Source organism: Muscardinus avellanarius (genome assembly GCF_963383645.1).
Source record: "Muscardinus avellanarius genome assembly, chromosome: 1".
NCBI classification, from domain to species: domain Eukaryota; kingdom Metazoa; phylum Chordata; class Mammalia; order Rodentia; family Gliridae; genus Muscardinus; species Muscardinus avellanarius.
The window spans coordinates 162,392,320-162,415,287 of NC_137786.1; the positions used below are offsets into that span (position 1 = coordinate 162,392,320).

At 39.5% G+C, this 22,968-nt stretch overlaps 1 protein-coding gene across 1 annotated transcript; it reads right to left on the reverse strand.

Moving 5' to 3' along the window:
• Positions 1-347: 347 nt before the first annotated feature.
• LOC308258528 (tripartite motif-containing protein 51-like) lies at positions 348-13,970 on the reverse strand (the record flags this gene model as incomplete). The annotated part of the gene is made up of 6 exons (XM_080689168.1): positions 348-473; positions 1,121-1,461; positions 2,391-2,515; positions 3,511-3,533; positions 10,994-11,221; positions 13,569-13,970. The coding sequence occupies 6 exons, from the start codon at positions 13,968-13,970 to the stop codon at positions 348-350; spliced, it is 1,245 nt and encodes a 414-aa protein (XP_080545294.1).
• Between the last annotated feature and the right edge of the window lie 8,998 nt (positions 13,971-22,968).

The window sequence follows — 22,968 nt, forward strand, 5'->3', positions numbered from 1 at the left end:
AATAAGTGGCTGGGGTTTCCCAGGTCAGATCAATGGTCCTGTGCATGTCTTGGAGAAGATGCTGTAGTCACAGTCTATGAAGCTGGCACAAATATACACATATATGTAATTGGTAAGAGGGAAGGTAGAAGCCGCTGCCACCAGGCTCCCCACTAAAGTTTGCCAAATTCTGACAAGAGAAGGTAAAGGTATTAAAACCCATTTTACTGCCCTATCATGGGCACTGGTAAAGCTCTCTGTCCCCATGCCCTCCTCTACCCAAGCTCACAGTGACACTAAGAGAATTGCTCTGTGTCTAGGCTCAGGTGTTCTAGGGGCTCTTTGCCCTTCACCCACCTTTCTGCATACTACTGAAGATGGAGAATATTTCTTCCCAGCTTATCCAAATCTTGTCCCCACACCCAGAAACCCTCTCCGCTGCAGCCCTGCTCCTCTCTGCAGGAGAACACGTGGAGCCTAGAATCTGTAGAACCCTGGAACAGAGCAGGGAGAGAAAACCAGAGCACCTGGGCTGTCAGGCTGGTTTATTTAGTCCATTGTCATTGTATTTATGTATGGTTTTGCAGAATTTATTACGTTATTCAAAGAATGCAAATACATATATTTATTCAAAGCTACACACAGCTCTGCTATATAATTTTAAAGAACCTTAATTATCAGTGGCTTTATGAAACATAGTAAAAAACATAATATAGAGACAGATCTGTGTTTAGTCTGAAATAACTTAGTGAGAACTTGTTTCAAAATATAAAGTAAAAAAGAGCGAGGTCCAAGTAGGAGATATGATGCCCCAGGGTTTAATTCCCACTAATGACATTGACCAAAATAAATATGCAATACTAAAAATTTAGAACTGAATACTTTTATTATAACAAAACAATTTTATAAATTTCATTTCAATACTATAAAAATAGTACAAACAGTATGTTACATAGTAATGGGTAGAGTTAAAAACAATTAAAATGGTACTATGCTGGCTTTTTCAGCCTTGTATGGTCAGATTTCAGACCTGTTAATGATCATTTAGGTCCAAGCAAAAGAAAGGTCTGATAGGAGAAGAGAAGGAGCAGGAGAGGAGGCCACCGATGAGCGAACTAGTGGCCACATGAACAAAACTGACCTTGCCAAGCTCACAATCCAGGAACACCCCCACATGCCCTATAGGCCTCTCCATGTACTGAGGGGACAGTGAGGGGTAGGTAAAAAGGTGACACTCGTTGTCCTCTTTGACACAACACAGTAGAAAAATTCCCTCGGAGTCCGAGAGCATCTCATTCCCCATAGTCCATTTATCTTCACACAATCCAACGGCCCAGTTGCAACAATCTCCCACATCTACTTCCCAGTAACACTGTCCAGAGGTGAAGGGCTGGTGGCCCCAGGCCAGAAAACACTCAGATTTCATAGGATAACTGGTGACATCTTGATGATTATGATAAACGAATGAACATCTAAGATATTCTAGTAGAGAGATGTGATAAGTGTTGTTCATATTATCCCAGGAAATGTGTACTGCAGGAAGTAAAAAAATATATATATACATATATATATATACACATATATATATAGCATTAAATGGGCTTATAAAATATTTATGTTTGTGGACTTTGTATAGTTTCTATATGCTCTAGGATATTACTAAAAATGTGGGACAGGATAGTAAAGAATTCTACTGATGGTAAATGTCTATTATTTCTTACTTACTTACAAAAGCAAATACTTAACCAGAAAAAAAAAACATTCAATAACTCTTTAGGAATGTATAAGATACAGGAGAGTATTGCACACTTATATTTCTGCCCCTAAAACATTTTAATTGTAGAGATATTAAAAATTAAAAGAGCTGGGTATGGTGGCAAACGCTTTTTATACCAGCATTCAGGAGGCTGAGACAGGAGGATATTGGTTCGTGGACAGCCTCAGCTACTTCGTAAGGCCTTTGCAATTCAGTGAGACTCTGTTAAAAAAAAAATAGGGTTATGGGTGTAGCTCAGAGGTAGAATGCCCCTCGGTTCTGTCCCCAGTATTGAAAAAGAAAAAAAGAAAAAAAAAGAAAACTCATGAACAAAAGCATCTGACCATTCTTTCAAGAACATTAATGATAATTATTATTTAAACATCTAGCTATTCACCAACAAGCACACTTAACTGAGTACTGAAATGTGCTAAATGTAAATGAAGAGTGACATGTTTCATGGAGCCATACAATCATGTGTCATAAGGCATACAATTTTTCATGTATTACTGTGTTTGTAATATATTCCTTTTTTTAAATGTTTGCTAGTTTTTCACATATATTTACTATAATGGCTATCTGTCTCAGAAAAAAAGGAATAGCTATATAGCAATGGGAAAGATTTCCCAAGAAACATTAATGGGGGAGAATTTACTGGTGTTCCTCAAAGGCTGCTGGTTACCTTGGAGTCCTCTGAGCATGGCCTTCAGTCCAGCGACAGGCCAGCAGCTGAGCTTGGGGGTTATCAGCTGTGGCAGTCCCATCTGCACAGTTCTACTCCTAGAAAAAGGAAAAATCAGTGGCTCTTTACCCAAAGATTCATCAAAATGGATACATTTTTCTCCTTCTGATGCTTCATCAAAATCCACATATTAGGATGCAGGGCTATGAATGGAATGCCACATAATAAGTATGCAGCCAACAATTATCTCCTTTATGAAAATCCAGGGAAACCCACTCCAAGCCCACATCTTAACACTTGGATACTAGGAGGCATTCTGATCATCAAGAGGGCACCCTTCTCTTCTGTCCCAATCACAAGGCTCTAAAAAGTGGCCTGAAATGGAGAAGGACATTCAAGGAGGTCCCTCTGGCTTGTCACCTATAATGATCCTCAGGGAAATACTCAAAGTAACCAGGAGCCAGGGCTTGAGGGGCAGGGCCTAGGCTGGGATCCTGCCTTGCCTAGCACAGACAGCCGCCTTTGCATTTGAAGTTGGAGTCTGCCACGTGCTACACGTGGAATCTGCAAACCACTGAGGACCTTGTTTTGGCTCCTTTATATCCTAACTTTACACTTGTGTGAAGTGTCTAACTCCCCACTGGGTCCTGGCATCACTTTCAGCCACTACAGCAATGTCCTTCTGCTTGGAACATTAGATCAGAAGTGGTACTTTTCTTCATGTGACCTTCATAGAGTCTCTTCTGACTACTACCCTGCCCAACTCCATCTTAGGCTGGAATGTCCTTTGTATCGTTGAGAAGGCAAGGCTGGATCTACTATGAAATAGTGAGGCATGGTGGTACAGACCTGTAAACCACAGTGCTTGGGAGGCTGAGGGAGGAGGATCTCAAATGCACAGTCAGCCTGAGCTACTTATGAGACTCAGTCTCAAAATAAAATATAGAAAGGGCTAGGGTATAGCTCAGTGGTAGAGCTAGAGTGCACCTGGTCAAGCCTCCGGTACTATATAAATTATGCTCCCGCTACAGCATCAAGATAATGACCACTATTACAATTCTCGATCTTTCTATATACATAAGAACAAACTTACAGTTGCAACATGCTTTCAAAATTCTGTAAGGAGAAATGAGAACATTTTAGTATGCAAAACAAAATTTATAGTGCAGGCTTAATTTCTTAATCCTAAAGATGGGTAATCCCAAAATTTATAGCATTTGGTATCAAAGAGATGGGAATAAAAAGAGAATGGATCCTTAAATATCCAGATATCTAAATATCTTTGAACAAGACCCCCAATACCTTAAAAAAAGTTTCTGGTTTTGTTTTCAGTAATCCAATACAGTTTTAAAAGATAATTTTCAGAGTGATTCAAAATGGCAACTCCAGGGCACAGCACTTCTCAGTGGCTGAAATAAATAAAGCTCAAGTACCAAGAAGGCAGCGCCTTAACAAATAAAATAAAGATATCTCATGAACCAAAATAGATCAAGGAACCGTGGCAGAAGGAATCCAGTAACTCTAAACTGTGAGATTCACTGCAATAAATAAGTAAATAAATAAATAAATAAATAAATAAATAGCTCAATCGATGGACCTGCTGCAGAAGCAGCCGGGCTGCTGGTGTCAGCATGGGCTGCTGGCCCAAACCGCCATTTCTGGACCTGACTGGCACCAATTTGGCAAAATAATCCAAGAGTTTGAAAATGGACATCGAACTCCAGCATTTTAAGCAGCGAGCAGTGCCGTGTGTTCACCAAATGTGAGATCCACAGTGGCACAGTGACTTGCCATGTGCTCACCAAATGTGAGACCCACAGTGGCACAGTGACTCTTTCAGATACCTGGATCAAAGCAACCAGGTATCTGAATGTGTCCAGAGAAGCTGCAGGATTTAGCGTGTCCCAAGTGTGTACCACAGGACCCAGTAGTAGCCTTGTGCACCCAGCATGCACCCCAGGACCCGGAGCTAACTGTGTGCACCCAGCATGGGCCCTGGGACCCTGCAGTAACCCTGTGTGCCCAGTGTACACCCGGGACCCAGCAGTAACCATCTATGCCTAGAGTACTGCAGGACCCAGTGGTAACTGTGTGTGCACAGTGTTGGCCCTGGGATCCTGAGTAAACATGTGCATCCAGTGTGCACCCCAAGACTTGGAGGTAACCATGTGTGCCCTGGGACCCTGCAGCAACCCTTTGTGCCCAGTATGCACTGTGGGACACAATGGGCTAGCCCACTTAGAATTTCCAGAGATACAAGAAACGTCCTCAAGGTCTGATACCTGCACAGGGCCACAGGGAGTTGCTCCAAGACTACTTTGGACAACCTCCACCCCTGACGGTAGGGAAGCACAGGCTTACATCCAGGGTGGAGAGTGAAGAGGTGTGGATTACAGGCTGGAAATACACAGAACCCAGGACTTGTACAGAATTTATTAACAGTGACACCTGATGCCCTGATACATAAACCCAAAGCTGTCAGAGGTGAGAGAGGGGACCAAACACCAAGAGAGTAGGTTAAGAAGCTGACAATAGGGTACAGAGCAAATTAAGAGACATTGGATTATACTCCAAAAGCTACCACAGCAATCAGACATTCAGATATTATATGGACCCAACCCCATATTCGTAAATTAGTAGGACTGGTTTTTTTTCTTTTTTATTTTCCTTTTATTGGTTTGTGTGTGTGTGTGTGTGTGTGTGTGTGTGTGTGTGTGTGTGTGTGTGTTTGATTGTTTGCTTTGCTTTCTGGTCTCACACAGTTGCTAGTTCTTTTTATATTATTTTTGTCCTTTTTTTCTTTTTTTACTCTTTTTTTCTCTTTAAGTTGTTTTATGTCTTTGATTATATGATAGTTAGCTTTTATATCTTGTTTTGTTACTTTATTTGTGTTTCTTTGCTCCTTCCCCCCATCCCTTTTACAAATTTCCCTACTCTAGCGTATCTACTCTCTTCTCTCAAAACTTTTTTTTCCTGTACTGTATCTTCTTGTTTAATATTTAAGGTATTTCATATCTCCATACTTAAATACTCTACTAACTACAAGAGTCCTACTATCTAACTTTCTCTCATTCTCAACAAGATATTACCTTATTATACTTAAATTCTTATTCAACCTAAACATATCCTCTACCTTACCTGACTCCTGTACCCATCAACTTGGCTCCTCCCCCATCACCCAACCCTCACCACTTGAAAAGGTACTGCTAACCTGCTAACACCTCTAAATTCCTACTACTAAGTTTGGATTAGACATAATACCCACAAATGATGGGTAGATATCAGAAAAACAGGCCTGATAACATTGAAAATATGAGAACTAGTAATATTGAAGAGACAACAGAAATCATGAATACTGACCTACAAGAAAGGCAAGAAGGGCATTTCCAAATCTTGATATACAATATGATGAAAGGCTTTAAAACAAGTCTATAGAAAATGAAAGAGGAAATAGAAACACTAAAAAAGAATCAGAAAGAGGTCTGGAATGAAATGAAAGAGTCAATAAATGAAATGAAGACAGCAATAGAAAGAAATTCTTGAAAATTAGAAAAAATGGAAAGTAGAATATCACTGTTAGAAGACAATTCATTCAAAACTGAAAAAAACAGTATACAAAAGTCATTACAGCAACAAAACCTAACATGAAGCATCCTAACTTATGGATAAAAGGCATCTTGAAGAAGGGATAGAGGTACAGACCAAGGACATTCATAATCTCTTCAAAGATATAATTTCAGAGAATTGTCAAATATGGAAAGAGAGTTGGATCTTCATGTCCGGGAGACATACAGAACACCATTAAAATGTGATCAAAGAAGAATGTCCCAATGCCATATAATAATCAAAATCACCAACATAGAGCCCAATAAAAGAATCTTAAAGGCATTGAGAACAAAAGTATGGGTGACATATAGAGGCAAAACAATAAAAATCACCCCAGACTGTAGTCATGAATGAACCCAAGTCATGAATGCCAGGAGAGAATGGTATGATGTGATCCAGACCCTGGAAGAAAACAACTTCCAACCAAAATTGCTATATCCAGTAAAACTATTATTCAATATTGATGGAGAAACAAAAGTGTTTCAAGATAAGCAGAACTTCAAAAAATTCACGAATACTATGCCAACATTAAAGAAAATACTTAAAGAAATAAGCCATAAAGAAGAAAAAAGAAGCAGACTCCAGAACCAGAGAAGAGATGAAACTGATCAGCAAGGCATCTAAGTAAAGAAAAAATACTATTATATCCACAGAAGATAGAACACAAAATGGCAGGAAACAAATGCCATATTTCAATAATAACTCTGAACGTCAAAGAACTTAACTCACCAATCAAAAGTCATTGACTGGAAATATGGATTAAAAACCATAATCCAAATATATGCTGTTTGCCAGAACCTCACCTTACAGCATTAACAGACTGAAAGTGAAAGGATGGAAAAAGATATATCATGCCAATGGGGACCAAAAACGGGCAGGAGTAGCAACACTGAAATCCAACAAAACAGACTTTAAACTAAAACACATCAGAAGAGACAAAGAAGGGCACTTCATTTTGTTAAAAGGAACAATCCACCAAGAAGATATAATAATAGTAAATGTTTATGCTCCAAATGTAAGTGCAGACACATTTGTAAAACAAACCCTCCTGGACATCAGATCACAAATAGATGCAAATACCATAATAGTAGGAGATTTCAACACACCTATCACACTACTGGATAGACCTTCAAGGAAAAGATGAATAAAGACTCTCCAGAACTAATAAAAACTATAAACCAAATGGACCTAATAGACATATACAGAATATTTCAATCAGAAACAACAGAATAAACATTCTTCTCAGAAGCCCATGGCACCTTCTCCAAAATAGATCACATCCTGGGCCACAAAGCAAGCACCAGCAAATTCAAAAGATGTAATATAATTCTCTGTATCTTTTCAGACATAATGTAATAAAAGTAGAAATCAACAACAAAAAAAAACCCAAAAGAGACTATTTAAATACATGGAGATTGAATGATACACTACTGAATGATGAGTGGGTAAGATTGGAAATTAGGGGAGAAATAAAGAAATTTCTGGAATTAAATGAAAATAGAGAAATAACTTACCAAAATCTATGGGACACTTTGAAGGCAGTGTTAAGAAGAAAGTTCATAGCATTGAGTGCCCACATAAGAAGATCAGAAAGATGCTAAATAAACAACCTAATGACATAACTCAAGGACCTAGAAAGACTGCAACAGTCTAATACCAAAGCCAGCAGAAGGCAGGAAATTATTAAAATCAGAACAGAAATAAATGAAATAGAGAACAAAAAACAATTCAAAGAATCAACAAAACAAAAAGCTGGTTCTTTAAAAGATTAATAGAATTGATAAACCCCTGGTGAACCTAACCAAAAGAAAGAGAATCAACTCAAATTATTAAAATCAGAAATGAAAAAGGAGACATCACCAGAGACAATGGGGAAATTTAAAGGATCAGAAACTATTTTGAGAATTTATACTCCAATAGACTAGAAAAAATGGGAGAACTTGATAGATTTCTAAGCACATAGAACCCATAAAAAACTGAACCAAGAGGATATAGCAACCTAAACCAATGAATAGCAAACAAAGAAATAAAAACAGCAGGCTGGGCATGGTGGCACAGGCTTATATCCCTGCACTTGGGAGGCAGAGACAGGAGGATTGTGCAGGTTTCAAACTAGCCTCACTGGCTTAAGAGACCCTGTTTCCAAATTAAAATGTATAAAAATAGGTTGGGAGTATAGCCAGACATAGAAGGGTTTCCAGGAACCCTAGTACGACAAAAAAAAAAAAAAAAAAAAAAAAAAAAAAAAAAATAGAAACAGCAATCAAAATCCTGCCATCAAAGAAAAGCCCAGGCCCTGATAGGTTTACAGTTGAATTCTACAAAACCTTCAGTGAAGAACTAATACCAATACTTCACAACTTGTTCTGGGAAATTGAGAGATGGAATTCTCCTTAATTCCTCTATGAGGCCAGTATCACATTAATTCCCAAACCAATAATGATACCCCAAGAAAGGAAAATTACAGACCAATATCCTTAATGAACATAGATGCAAAACTTCTAGACAAAATACTAGCTATACACATTCAAAATCATATCAAGAGAATTATACATCACAACCAAGTTGTATTCATCTCAGAAAAACAAGACTGGTTCAACATATGCAAATCAATACCCATTTACCACATAAGTAGAATTAAGAACAAAACCACATGCTCATATCAATAGATGCTGATAAAGCATTTGACAAAATCTAACACCCATTTTTGTTAAAAAACACTTCAGGCCAGGCGTGGTGGCGCACGCTTGTAATCCCCGCGCTTGGGAGGCGGAGACAGGAGGATCGCGCAGGTTCGAAGCCAGCCGTGCGCGCTGGCTTAAGAGACCCTGTTTCCAAATAAAAAAGTATAAAAAATAGGTCTGGGAGTGTAGCTCGGAGGTAGAAGGGCTTCCAGTAACCCCAGTACCACCAAAAAAACAAAAAAAAAAACCAAAAAAAACAACCACTTCAGAAAATTGGAATAGGAGGAATGTATTTCAACATCATTAAGGCAATATACAATAAATGCAAAGCCAACATCATATTGAATGAGAAAAAATTGCAAGAATTTTCTCTAAAATCAGGAACAAAACAAGGATGCCCATTATCACTTCTCCTTTTCAATATAGTCCTAGGACTTTTGCTACAGCAATATGACAAGAGAAGGAAATCAAAGGGATTCAAATAGGAAGAGAGAAATTAAAACTATCCTATTTTCAGATGGCATGATTCTTTATCTAGAAGACCCAAAGAACTCAACCAAAAGACTTCTGGGGATGATTAACTAATTCAGGAAAGTTGCAGGATACAAAATCAACTTAAAGAAATCAGTTGCTTTTCTTTATGCCAACAATGAATCCACAATGAAAGAAATAAAGAAAAATATTCCATTTACTATAACCTCTAAACCAATAAAATACCTAGGAATAAACCTAACCAAAGATGTAAAAGACCTCTACAGAGAAAACTACAAAACATTAAAGAAAGAAACTGAAGAAGACCTTGTAAGATGGAAAGATCTTCCTTGCTCATGGATAGGCAGAATAAATATAATCAAAATTGCCATTCTGCCGAAAGTGATCTATAGATTCAATGCAATTCCCATTAAAATACCAGATACATTCCTCATAGACCTAGAAAAATCAGTTATCAATTTTGTATGGAGAAGGAAAAGACCCAGAATAGCCAAAGCAATTCTCAGCAACAAGAACTATGCAGGAGGCATCACAATCCCAGACTTCAAATTATACTATAGAGCAATAGTAGTAAAAACAGCATGGTACTGGCACAACAACAGGCAGACTGACCAATGGAACAGAATAGAAGATACAGAAACAAACACAGATGCCTATAGTCAATTAATCTGTGACAAATAGGTCAAACTCATACACTGGAGAAAAGACAGCCTTTTCAACAAATGGTACTGGAAGAACTGGCTATCCATTTGTAGAAAGATGGAACTGAATCCTTACTTCTCACCGTCCACAGGAATCAACTCAAGATGGATCAAAGACTTAGAAATTAGACCAGAGACTGTGAAGTTATTAGAGGAGGGCATAGGATCAACACTAACATATAGGCAAAGGCAGTAACTTTCTCAACAAGACTTCCAAAGTACAGGAAATTAAAGCAATCATTAACAAGTGGGATGGCATCAAACTAAAAAGTTTCTTCTCATCAAAAGAAACAACCAAGAACCTAAAGAGAAAGCCTACAGAATGGGAGAAGATCTTTACCAGCCACCACTCTGATAGAGGACTAATATACAAAATATACAAAGAGCTCAAAAGACTCCACACTAGCAAAACAAATAATCCAATCAAGAAATGGGCAACTGAACTGAATAGACACTTCACAAAAGAAGAGATACAAATGGCCAATAGATGCATGAAAACTAACTTTATGTTAAGTGAGATTATTCAAGCACAGAAAGAGAAGGGAAATAGGTTTTCTCTAATATGTCCAAACTAGGGAGTAGTGGTAATACCAGAGGGACTCCAGATAATGGAGGAGAAATCTCAGCAAAGCTAGAATGGAAGGATAGGAGAGAAAGAAGGCTGAGGTTGATCAATGGAGGAGATACATCCAAATATGTGTAAAAGTATGAATATAGCATGGTTAACACAGATACTCATTATTGGGAGTGGGAAGGGGAATCAGGGTAAGGGAGAAGACACTAAGCACAATCTAAATGTATACCATTTTCAAATTGTTTCACAAATAAATAAAATATGAAAAACCCAAATAAACAGTACTGATTATTAATAGTAAAAAAAAAAAAGACAATTTTCTGGGATGCTAATTCTTATTTTATTTGCAAAGTTGCTTATTTTTTCTAGATAAAGAAAACCTAACTTGGTCTCCACCTGCACAGGCAAAAGCCATGCACAGCAGGAGAAAGCATCTTCCCCAGCATGGGATGGTAGGCAAAGACCAAGGGTGGGGGTTATTTCCCAGCTGCACCTTGACCCTTCCTCCTCAGTTTTTACCAGGTTCAGCTCCATGTCTGGTCTGCGACATATTTTCTTCAGTTGCTTGTACATTTGTCTTAGGAGTTGCTCAGTGAGAACAATCCTGTGTTTGTTTTCCTTGAGATTTTGGTAAACCACTGCGATTTCCTTTTCCAACTGCTCCAAATGCTTTTGTTTATCATGAGGCAAGTGACACGGCAACCAGTTCTCAGTGTTGATCTTCTCCTTCTGTAGATTCACATAATCCTATAAGGACAAGAAGAGTCCTGGACCACATGTTCTTATTTTCTATTGTTTTGTATTTTGATACCAAATTGCCACAGCTATTAGTAATTTGTGGACTCCTTTTTTTTAACCTTTCTTATGCATATTTCATCTTTTTCATTTATTTATTTATTATAATGCACCAGAAATCAAAATTCTACCTCCAACTATATTCCCTCAAATATCCATATGTTTATTAAATAAATCCATGAATTCGCAATGAATATTAATACAGTTAGAAATCACTAGTAATACCAGCATTTGGGAAGCTGAGACAGGAGAATCTGGGTTTGCAAACAGCCTCAGCTACTTAGTGAGGCTCTTTGCAACTAAGTGAGACCCTGTTTTAAAATAAAAGAATAAAAAAATAGGGCTGGGGGTGTCGCTTGGAGGTAGAATGCCCCTGGGTTCTATCCCTAGTACCACACACACACACAAAAAAAATCAGTTTCATATTATACTAGACCTGCCTTATTACTAAATCCCCTTAACTTACTTTATGTTCAACTATCTTAATAAGTAAATTCTTCCATCTAAGCAAATAATAGCAATATTACTTACATCATAATATTAGACCTTTAATTTTTTTTTTTTATTTTCAGGTCTATAAACTGCATGCTCATCAGAATCTTGCCTCTTTTGGTGCAGGTACCCTCTTCTTACCCAACCTTGCACCTTTCCTTCCTTACTTACTCCTTCCTTCCTTTCTTTCATTTGTGGTACTGGGTATTAAACCCATGGGTATTCTATTGCCAAGCAATACCCACAATTATTTTCTTTTTTCTTTTCAAAAAATGTGTTCTTAAATTCCTCAGGTTGGTCTTGAACTTGAGAGCGTTCTATCTCAGCCTCCCAATTAACTGGGATTACAGGTATATACTACCACACCTGACTGAACACTATTTTTTTCTGAATTTTCACTGTTCATAGAAATATCTTTCAAAAAGAGTCTTCCAACATTAATTCCCACTTCTGGTTTTCTTTGTTTTTTATTTCTTCTCAAGATTTAAACATGGCTTCTTTATTCTTCTTGTTTGGATAAAAACTAAACATCCACCTTTGACCCAATATCTTCACAGGGGCTTTATTCTATCATTTTTTTCCCTAACAAGGAATAGCTCATGCCTATTGTTTCATGGCTATTTATTTAGAAAATAAAAAATTTTAAGTGGATATTATATAAGAAATACTTTTTTTGTGTGATACTGGGGATGGAACCCAGGGAGGCGTTCTGAGATACACTCCCAGCCCTATTTTTTATTCTTTACTTTTGAAACAGGATCTCACTGAGTTGTAAAGGGCCTCACTAAGTAGCTGAGGCTGGCCGCAAACGCACCTCCCTCTGTCTCAGCCTTCCAAATGATGCTAGGATTACAAGCGTGCACCACCATGCCCAGCTTAGAAGAAATACTTTTTAAAGATCATATTTATTTATGTACAACTGATGGAATCCTATTTTTCAATTGCTCAACCTGCTCATAGAAGTGCAACAATGTTTGTAGTCCAAATTCTTATTGCATTATTTCTCTGTGTCCCAAGCTGAGGCTAAAGGAAACAGAGTCCCTTACTTACAACCCATTTTGGAATGATGCTGCTCTGCCGGTTTAGATTTCTCTGGTTTTCTTCTATCTTCTCCCACAAAGACCTCATTTGCCTCAGGAGCTTCCTCTGTAATGGTGAATATTAGCAAAAGAAAATATAATACTTAATAGTTTAGATCCTGCCTGATGGAAGAAACAGTAATTTGAGGTAAATGAGTACTTAAGAGGTGAGGAGTCATTTCATCTCCATTGTAAACACAGACTGCACATTGTAGGAGAGTTTTGTAACCATAAAACCAAGATCTTATCATCTGAATGATGTTCTACCATTGAGGAAATGGACCAATGTTTGGCCTACAGACCCATTTTTATAGATGAATCTTGGCTTAGAATTAAATTGTCCTGGTATTTGTTCTTATTCTAGCTAGAAGATGAGTGTTTCTAAATAGACTTCCTTAAGAACCAATTTTGGAATTTTGAGCATGGTGTCTACTGTCACTGCGATTAACAGGCTATTCACAAAGGTTTTACACTGACTTATTAGTTCCAACCATGACCAGCATCATCACAATCAATGCAAGCCATAAAATTTATAACCACAAACATTTAAATTCTTGGAGACTGAGAATGTTCTTCAAGAATTTACCCTAGTGCCTGCTTGTCACACAGTGCTCAGTGAGTGTCTGCCTCATGTGTTGCATTAGCAAAGCATCTTAATATCATCTTCTATTTCATGGTGTCTCTCTTAGTGGATTCCCGCCATGAAACTTCTTTTAGTCATCGCTTACCCGGTATAGCTCAGCCGTCCAATCGGTGGCGGAGTGTGTGTGAGCTCTGTGCTCCTTCAACCTGGAGCAGGACAAACACACTGGCTCTTTGGCCACTTCACAGAAGTAGTCCTTCTTTTTCAAATGTACTTCACATATCTGTTCTTGGGAATGTGGCAGGTGGGAGGCTCTTGCCCGTCTAGCAAGAAACACCCGTGTTTCCAAAACGAGATTGGTTTTCAGGTTTTTTTGCTGTGCTTTTTCTTTGCACAAAGGGCAGCTAGGAGGATGTTGGGCTTCCTTCCAGCAGGTACAGAGACAAGGCCTACAAAAGCTGTGCCCACAGCCTATGGTGACTGGGTCCATGAAATAGTCCTTGCAAATGGAACAGGTGAAATTATCCTGAACATTACTAGAATCCATGGTTCTGAGGAGAGAAAAGAAAGGAGAAATTACTACTATTATGATACTTAGGATAAATCCAAAAGCATACTACCCCTGAGATATACCTCCAGCCCTTTTTATTTTTATGAAATAGAAACATGCTAAGTTGAGATGAGTCTTACTAAATTGACAAAGCTGACCTCAAATCTGCTATTCCCCTGTCTCAGCCTGCCATGTACTTGGATTACAGATGTCTACAGCCACACCTGGCAGGTGAAATTCTTTTTATCAAGGGCCTCCAAAGGCAACATTTTCAATGCCCATGCAAAACTACTATGCAAGAGGATTCTTAAGTTCCTCCTACTATAAATATTCTAGTTCATATAGCAGAACAGGGAATGCATTGCTCATGAAACAAGGAGGCAGAGGAAGAACGTCCTCAGGATCTTTAACAGGAAAGTTGATTTATAAACCGTGGCTCTTCTCACCTTGCCTCCATCTCCCCAATCTATTCCAATTCTGTGTATTTACATCCTCTTCCTTAGGTGGACATGAGAATATGAAGTTCAAACCCAATTCATAGCCACAGAAACAGGGCAATATCCTCCTATAAAATCATAATTGTCTTTTCTAAATTACTGGTTGTAATTGTCATTTGACCATAATTTAGCCAATGAAACAATAAATTTAAACTATTAGAGACCTTTGAAAAGGGTTACTTTCTGCTTCAAAGAAACATAAGGAAGAGACAATGACTTTATCTACCTCTGGACATAGTTTAAGGGGCTCAAAACTGTCATTTTGTGGCTATAATGTACACTAGCATAGTGACAAAGCAAATACCCTAAAAATGACAGAGAATCAACTATCTCAGTCTTTGACAATTGGCTGAAATATTACATTGACCCTCTTTGGAGTTATATCAACTCAGGAGGCTGAGGCAAGAGGATCTCAACGTCACGGCCAGTCTAGGCCATTTAGTAAAACACTCTCAAACTACAAAGAAAAAGTGATAGTTCAATGGTAGAGAGTGACTCTGACGCAGGTAGAAGTATTGTAAGTTGAAAACCCGCCTGGACAGGTTAACAAGACCCTGTCTCAACATTAAAAAAAAAAAGCTAGATATTGTGTGTGTGTGTGTGTGTGTGTGTGTGTGTGTGTGTGGTACTGGGAATGGAACCCAGGGGCCTTCTACCTCCGGGCTACACTCCCAGACCTATATTTTTATATATATTTTATTTGGAAACATGGTCTCTTAAACCAGCTGAGGCTGGCTTTGAACCTGCGTGACCCTCCTGTCTCAGCCTCCCAAGTGAGGGGATTACAAACGTACGCCACCACGCCCCACCTTTATTTTTATTTGGAAACAGGGTCTTACTAAGTTGCTGAGAGCCTCACTAAGTAGCTGAAGCTGGCTTCGAACCTGTGCGATCCTTCTATCTCAGCTTCCCAAGCGTGGGGATTACAAGCGTGCGCCACCATGCCTGGCTTTGTTAAACTCTTTTTGAATTAATAGAGAGGAAAGGGTTTGATGTGATTCCTGATGGAGTATGTTGTTTTTCATGCCACGGTCTGAACTGTAATTATGGTTTCCTAGTTTGTTGTGGTAACTAGGCAAAATTAATTTTTTTCAATAAAATACAAAATAATTTTAAAATAAAATAGAGGAAGACAGATGAAGCAAAGTTCTTTTTTTTATTGTGATACAGGGGATGGAACCCAGGGATATTCTACTTCTGAGCTACACTCCCAGCCCTATGTTTTATTCTTTATTTTGAAACAGGGTCTCTGAGTTAGGAAGGACCTCACCAAGTAGCTGAGAGTGCGAAACGCAATCCTCCAATTTCAGCCACCTGCACACTGGGATTACAAGTGTGCACCATCACACCTGGTTCAAAAGTTTTGTTTTTAAGGGTTAATACTAGAAATTATTTTTATAATTGTATAAATTATAGATTTATCTGTTGGTACAAGTAATGGGATTTTTTTCCTTTGTTTTGTATGTGAAATTTTGAAACTCAGTTCAGCTGTGTAAAGTGGTGCACACCTGAATCCTAGCATCTGGGAGTCAGACACATGAAGATCAAAGGTTTGAGATGAGCCTCAACAACTTAGTGAGACTCTCGGCAATGTAGAAAGACCCTGTCTACAAATAAAAAATAAAAGTGACTGGAGTGCATCTAGGAGGTAGAATGCCTCTGGGTTCAATCTCCAGTACTGAAAACAAAGGAAAAAAGAGGACAGAAAAAACACCAACTCAAATGTTCCCCCCAGTGATTGCAATAAGCATCCAATATATCTACCTGAATCTAAACACACATGCTCTGGAGAAGAATAAACTTGGTCCTTTGCATGGTGCTGTATAATATCCAAAGACCACACCTTTTCTTCCAAGTGATTTAATTACCAAGCTTCTGGATTAAGTCACCATGATCAGATTTTCAGGATGGTAGACCCACCCTAGTTCAAAGTGATTGAATTAAAATTCCTTTAACCTACTGAGTCCAATCACCACCTCCAGTCACTAGCAGGAAACCATCTATTTAATTAGTTTAAGTAAACAATAATTTTTGGTGTGTGGTAGTGGTACTGAACTAAGGAGAAGTCTACTTCCAACCTACAACTCTAGTCCTATTTTATTTTTATTTTAAAACAAGGTCTCACTAGATTGATGAGATGAAGCTTCCTCTCTACTTGCTGAAGCTTCCTCAAATCTTCAGTACTACTGTTTCAGCTTTCCATGTACTGGAATTATAAGGCATGCACAACCATGCCCTACTTCATACGTTTCTTATATTTAAAAATAAATGAAATGGAGTGTGGTGGCACTGCCTATAACCACAGTAGTTGGAAGGCAAAAACAGAAGGATCATAGGTTAGAGACCAACCTCAGCAATTTAGAAACTCATCAACTTAATGAGACCCTGTTTCAAAATAAAATTTAATATTTATTTATTATTATTATTTTGCAGTACTGGGAATGGAACTCAGAGTCCTACCTCTGAGCTACACTTTCAGGCTTATTTTTTATATTTTATTTGGAAACAGAGTCTCACTAAGTTGCTGAGAGCCTCACTAAGTAGCTGATGCTGGCTTTGAACCTGTATACTCCTCCTGTCTCAGCCTCCTAAGCAATGGCATTACAAGCATGCACCACCATGCCTGGCTAAAATGTAATATTTAAAATGGGCCAGGGCTTGGGCTGGGCATGGTGGTGCATGTTGGTCATCCCGGTACTTAGGAGGTTGAGACAGAAGGATTGAAGGTTAGTGGCCAGCCTCAACTACTTAGTGAGGCCCACTATCTTAGCAAGACCCTGTTTCAAAATTAAAATTAAAAAAATAGGCCTTAGGGCCGGGCCTGGTGGCACACGCTTGTATTCCCATGCTTGGGAGGCAGAGACAGTAGGATCACGCAGGTTCGAAGCCAGCCATACTGGCTTAAGAGACCCTGTTTCCAAATAAAATAAAGTATAAAAATAGGTCTGGGAATGTAGCGTGGAAGTAGAAGGGTTTCCAGGAACCCCAGTACCACCAAAAAAAAAAAAAAAAAAAAAAATTAGGCCTGAGGGTATAGCTTAGAGGTAGAATGTCATCCCCAGTACCATAAAAAGGGGGAGGGGACTGGGGTATAGCTCAGAAGTAGAATGCCCTTGGGTTCAATCCCTAGTATCAAAAATAATTAAAAAATTGAATAAATACTGCAAAGAATTTATATCTCTTTTCAAGAAATCACATTCTAATTCCAATTATCACATCATAATACTCTTTCTACTGTTCGGTTATTTGTCTGAATCTGCACCCATTCTTTACCCGATTTTTTTTTTTCCAGAAAACTCGTGCCAATTGGCAATTGAATGTACAAGATGACTAGTGCATCAAGTTTTAGGTATCAGTGGGAATAATAATTTCCTAACCTGTAGAATCACAAATTCTACAAATAATATAAAATTCTTTAGATATGTATTTATTTATTTAATTAATTAATTATTTATTTATGTGCATGTCTGGGGATGGAATCCAGGGGCATTCAACCTCTGAGCTACACCTCCTGTCCAATTTTTTTTTTTTTTTTTTTTTTTTACTTTGAGACAGGATCTCACTAAGTTGTAGAGGGCCTCACTAAATAGCTGAGGCTATCCGTGAACCACGATCCTCCAGTCTCAGCCTCCCAAATGTTGGGATTACAAAGCGTGCACAACCATGCCCGGCTTAGACTTGTTTTTTTTTTTTTTCTTCTTCTTCTTCCTTTTTTTATTACCTTCCAGACTGAGGATTGAATGAGGTCTCACTCATGTTAGGCAAGCTCTATAACTGAGCTACATTTCCCTTTTAATTTCATGTTAAAACAGGGTCTCACTTAATTCCCCAGGCTGGTCTTAGACTTGGAATCCCTGGACTCAGCCTCTTGAGTAGCTGGGACCTCAGGCTTATGTTACCACGTGTCCAGCTAAAGTTTGCTCTTTTACATTTCTGGTGAAATTAAATATATTTTCATAAAGATCAATGAAGGATGTTCAATTTCAACTGCTTTGATTTTGTAAACTTGTTTTGGAATTGGCCTCCTAGGTGGGACCATGGACTATGGAGTTTCCTTTGATCACTCCAGAGACTTCAACCACCCTCACTGTCTGTTGTTTTTAATTCTCTGTTTTCTCTCTCTTCTCATTTCAAAAATAAGGAATACCAATAATTTGGGTTAGAAAGCATTCACAGGAAGATAGCAACCATATTCAGTCCTGGAGTACATGTGTGCTGGGCACTGACAGAAATTAAAGTTCATATGTAAGCCAAAGACCTGCTGGGGTTAAGCTAATGAGTGGTAGAAATGGAGATTCTAACCATGCTGAGGTCTGAATAAGGTCTCTATAGAAAGATTATTTTATTTCCGGCACAGTGGCTCACTCCTGTAACCCCAGCTACTTGGGAGGCTGAGGCAGAAACAGCACATGTTTGTAGTCAGCCTGGGCAACTTAGCAAGACTCTATCTCAGGCTAAATAGAAGTCTAGGGGATATAGCTGAAAACCCAGATAGAATTCTACCTTAGCATGTGGGAGGTCCTCGGGTTAATTCAAAGGGCCATTTAAAAAAAAAAATAGACTTGTTATTGGCTTTTATTTTGTATCTTCTATTTGGTTAGAGTTTGCCATGTATTATTACTATATCGCATAGAATAAGAGCAAGGCCAGGAAAAGTGTTGTAATTATTCAAAAAGAGCAAGGAAGAGAATGGAAAATCATCAGATGGACTCCAGGGCTGGGATTTGGGGATGGGGACGGGGGAAAGAGAGAGAGGTAGATTCCTAGAGAGGAAAGGGGAAATAAAGAATAACAGCATAACCTAGCCATTGTCTCACTGGGTTGCAGAGGAGATACTCTTTTTTAAGAACATTAAAATTTTATTCTCTTTCTGAACTCTGGCCATTTAGAATTTTGAAGATAAATTGGCCTGTGTATGGAGGGAGAACGGTAATGGTGAATTGAATTTAAAGGCATTTTACATCCAAGCTACATTCCCAGCCCTTTTAATTTTTATTTATTTCTTCATTTTTATTTTGAAAAATCGTCTCATCAGGTTACTGAGAGCTTCACTAAGTTGCTCAACTGGTCTCCAAACTGATTCCCCTGACTCTGCTTCCAAGTACCAAGATTACAGGAATGTGCACCACACCCTACTAGTTGATTTTCTTTTTAATTCCTTCATCATGATAATGTTTACATATTTATATACAATCCTCCTCAGCTTTTCTTGCTAAGCAGAGTGGCTAAAGTCAGGATTGCTGAAGTAAGCCGGGCGTGGTGGTACACACTCATACTCCCAGCATTTGAGAGGCTGAGACAGGAGGATTACGCAGGTTCAAAGCCAGCCCCAGCTACTTAGTGAGGCCCTTTGCAATTCAGTGAGACCCTATTTCAAAATAAAGAATAAAAAATAGAGCTGGGTGTTGCTCAGAGGTACAATGCTCCTGGGTTCAATCCCCAGTACCAAAAATAAAGAAACGAATTACTGAAAGTAGCTCACCTCTTGCTCATCTGTTAAGATATGTGTGTACATGTTGGTTTCTGCTGCTCTTCCATTGTACATTATTAATCTGGAATCAAGGGGCCAGAGGAGGGAAATCCTTTGATTTTCAGGTTGAGGAGAAATCCTTTAGATGCCTGTGTGCTTTCTTCTTTTAAATCTCAGGAGTCATATTGATCATGGCCTGAAAATCACTGTCTGTAGTGGGATGGGGATGGCAGAGTGCACACCACTCCTTCTACAAATGTCATAAAGTAGTTGAGGAAGGATGACCATGCAGATTGCAAGCCTAGTCCAGGGTATAAGTGGCTTTGGGTGTTTTGTTTTGTTTTTTCCTTTGCCCAATGTGGCTTTGTGATTATCTCGGTGTCTGATTCCTGACTTTGCTGACATGTGTAGATGCAACTGGACCATGTTTTTAGAGCCCAAGCCTATCTTCATCCTCATGGTAAACTTCATCTTTCCCATTGTGAACATCAACATCCAAAGAAAGGCTCCCCTTCTGGCCTGATGGGGTACCGGGGAAGCCACCTCTGCCTAAGGAAGAAGCCAAAGGCCAGAGTGGATCAGGTGGAGGCGGGCAGCACTAGGGACGTCTCTGTGCCCCTGAATCCCACTTGTTCTCTCGCCCTGGTCTCCTTTGGGATCTCGCTTTTGGTCCTCATTTTCTCCTAAGTCCTGAGATGGGCACCACTCTCCACTTTCCATGGTCTCCTATCACCATGACCCTCTTTTACATTTCATTCATGCTCTGAACCACCTAGGAGGTCACCCTTCCCTGCCCTCCTCTACTTTACCAACTCCAGTCACCAGGCCAAATGAGCACCTGAGAAAAAGTCCTCACATCTAAGAGTGTTCTGGCCATGGGTCCATTCCTGGTGATCTGTGAGTTCTGGGAGCCCCTGCCACATTAAGGTGTCACCGTTGAGCCCGGACTAGGTTTCTGTGCCTCCACTTCCCAGCCTGAGTCCACTACCAAGGTCCCATCTCCCCATACCAGAGGAGGGAGGGAGTGTTCTCTTGGGAAGCACCACTTTCTGGGCCATTCACTCACACTGCGGAGCTACAGGAGCTCCCGCAACTGTGCTGCCCTTTGGACTTCTCTGATTATATCAGAAGCCTTAACAGTTGACACAAACAATCAAACTCCCTGGGTCCAGACAGGTGTCAGGTGGCCTCACAGAGGCCCAGCCTCCTCCATAGGCCTCAGTCTTTGTTCATTTACTGAAAAATTGCACAACTGTTTACAAACACTATTTTTTTTTTCTGTACTGGACATGGACCCAGGGATATTCTACCTCCAAGCTATACCCTCAGCCCTATTTTTCATTCGATTTATTTATTTATTTTATTTACTTTGTGATGCTGGGGGTGAGACCCAGGAGCTTTTCTAGCTCTGGGCTACACTCCCAGACCTATTTTATACTTTATTTGGAAACAGGGTCTCACTAAGTTGCTGAGAGCCTCACTAAGCAGCTGAGGCTGGCTTTGAACCTTTGTGATCCTCCTGTCTCAGCCTCCCAAGTGCTGCGATTATGAGTGTGCGCCACAACTCTTGGCCTCTTTTTATATACTTGAAACAGGGTCTCACTGAGTTGTGAAGGGCCTAATTAAGTACCAAGTTTTTCTGTGAACCACGATCTTCCTGTCTCTACCTCTGAAATGCTGAGATTACAAGCATGCGCCACCACACTAATTCTTAACCGGCCAAGCTCTCTTCATTGATACAAAGGGAAAGGGAGAGGGGGGGGGGAGAGAAAGAGAGAGAGAAAGAGAGAGAGAGAGAGAGAGAGAGAGAGAGAGAGAGAGAGAGGTGACTAAGGGGGGATCACCTTGTGCCTTGAGAAAGTATTAGTCTCTCCCTGTAGCTCCAGCTCCCTACCCATCCTAATACTTTCAATGTTCATGATTTATCTAGTTCCTATGAGAACTGGTTTCAGTAAGCAAAAATGTCTCACCATTATTAATACAAGAGAAATAGAGGAAGACTCCAATCATGTTGGAAAAGTCTTCAGAGTAAGATATCCACCTCAAGTATCTCCTCATCTCCAGTTCTCCCCTTATTGAAATCAAGAGTTTAGACCTACCCTTTGGCATATAATCTCTGCCTCCATCCCCCAAGGGTCCCAACTTACTTGAGTCATTTCCTGAAGCCAACAGCTTACACTTGAATTTAGAGATTCAAGCCGGTGCTGCTCTGAGATCTCCTCTCTCATTTATGAGGGGTCTTTTGTTTTTCTTCTTCATACTAGGTGTTGGATCCGGGAGCACGCTACTTACAAACTATACCACCAACCATTTTTACCTTTTGTTTGGAAACAGTTTCACTAGGTTGCTGGAAGTCTTGCCACTTTGCTGATTTTTCTATCTCCGCCTTCCAAACACTAGGATTACAGGCTTGTGCTTTCACTGCTCCGTTTTGAGAGTTCTTTGTAAGATCCTGAAAAATAATCAGCACTTGTGCGAGCTAGGGATGGCAGCTGCTTTCAATTAGGGAGCAGTGCACACCAGACGTGAATCTAGAGGGATGTATGGTCTTTAAAGGATTCTTCAACGAGGTACTATTGGAGCAAGAATAGGCAAAATACCTCTGGATGGAGTTCCAGAAGTGTACATTAGGGACTAAGAGGAAGTTTGAGGAAAGAGAGGATCAAGGAAGACTACAGGAGCTGAATGTTGGGAACAGCTTGAGGTGACCAGGTACAGAGCAACCAGAGCACCTCAGAGGCCCAGTGAGGTGTGTCTGAGGACCTCCAGGCAGAGGGTCTGATAGAACGGCTCAGGGGCAATGATCCCATAACTGGGGCTGTAGCAGCAAGCTCACTGCAGCCTTGGGACAAGGTTCTTCAGGAAGTCTGGGAGCTACTTCATGAACAGTCACTAGGTCTATTATTTTTAGAAAGTTTGTACTCTAGAATCTCCTTAAATATGATTGGAAATGTTCCCAAATGTTATTATATGGAGCTAGTTATCTTGAAATTTTATAAGAAAAGGACTGGTCAGATAACTTTCCTAG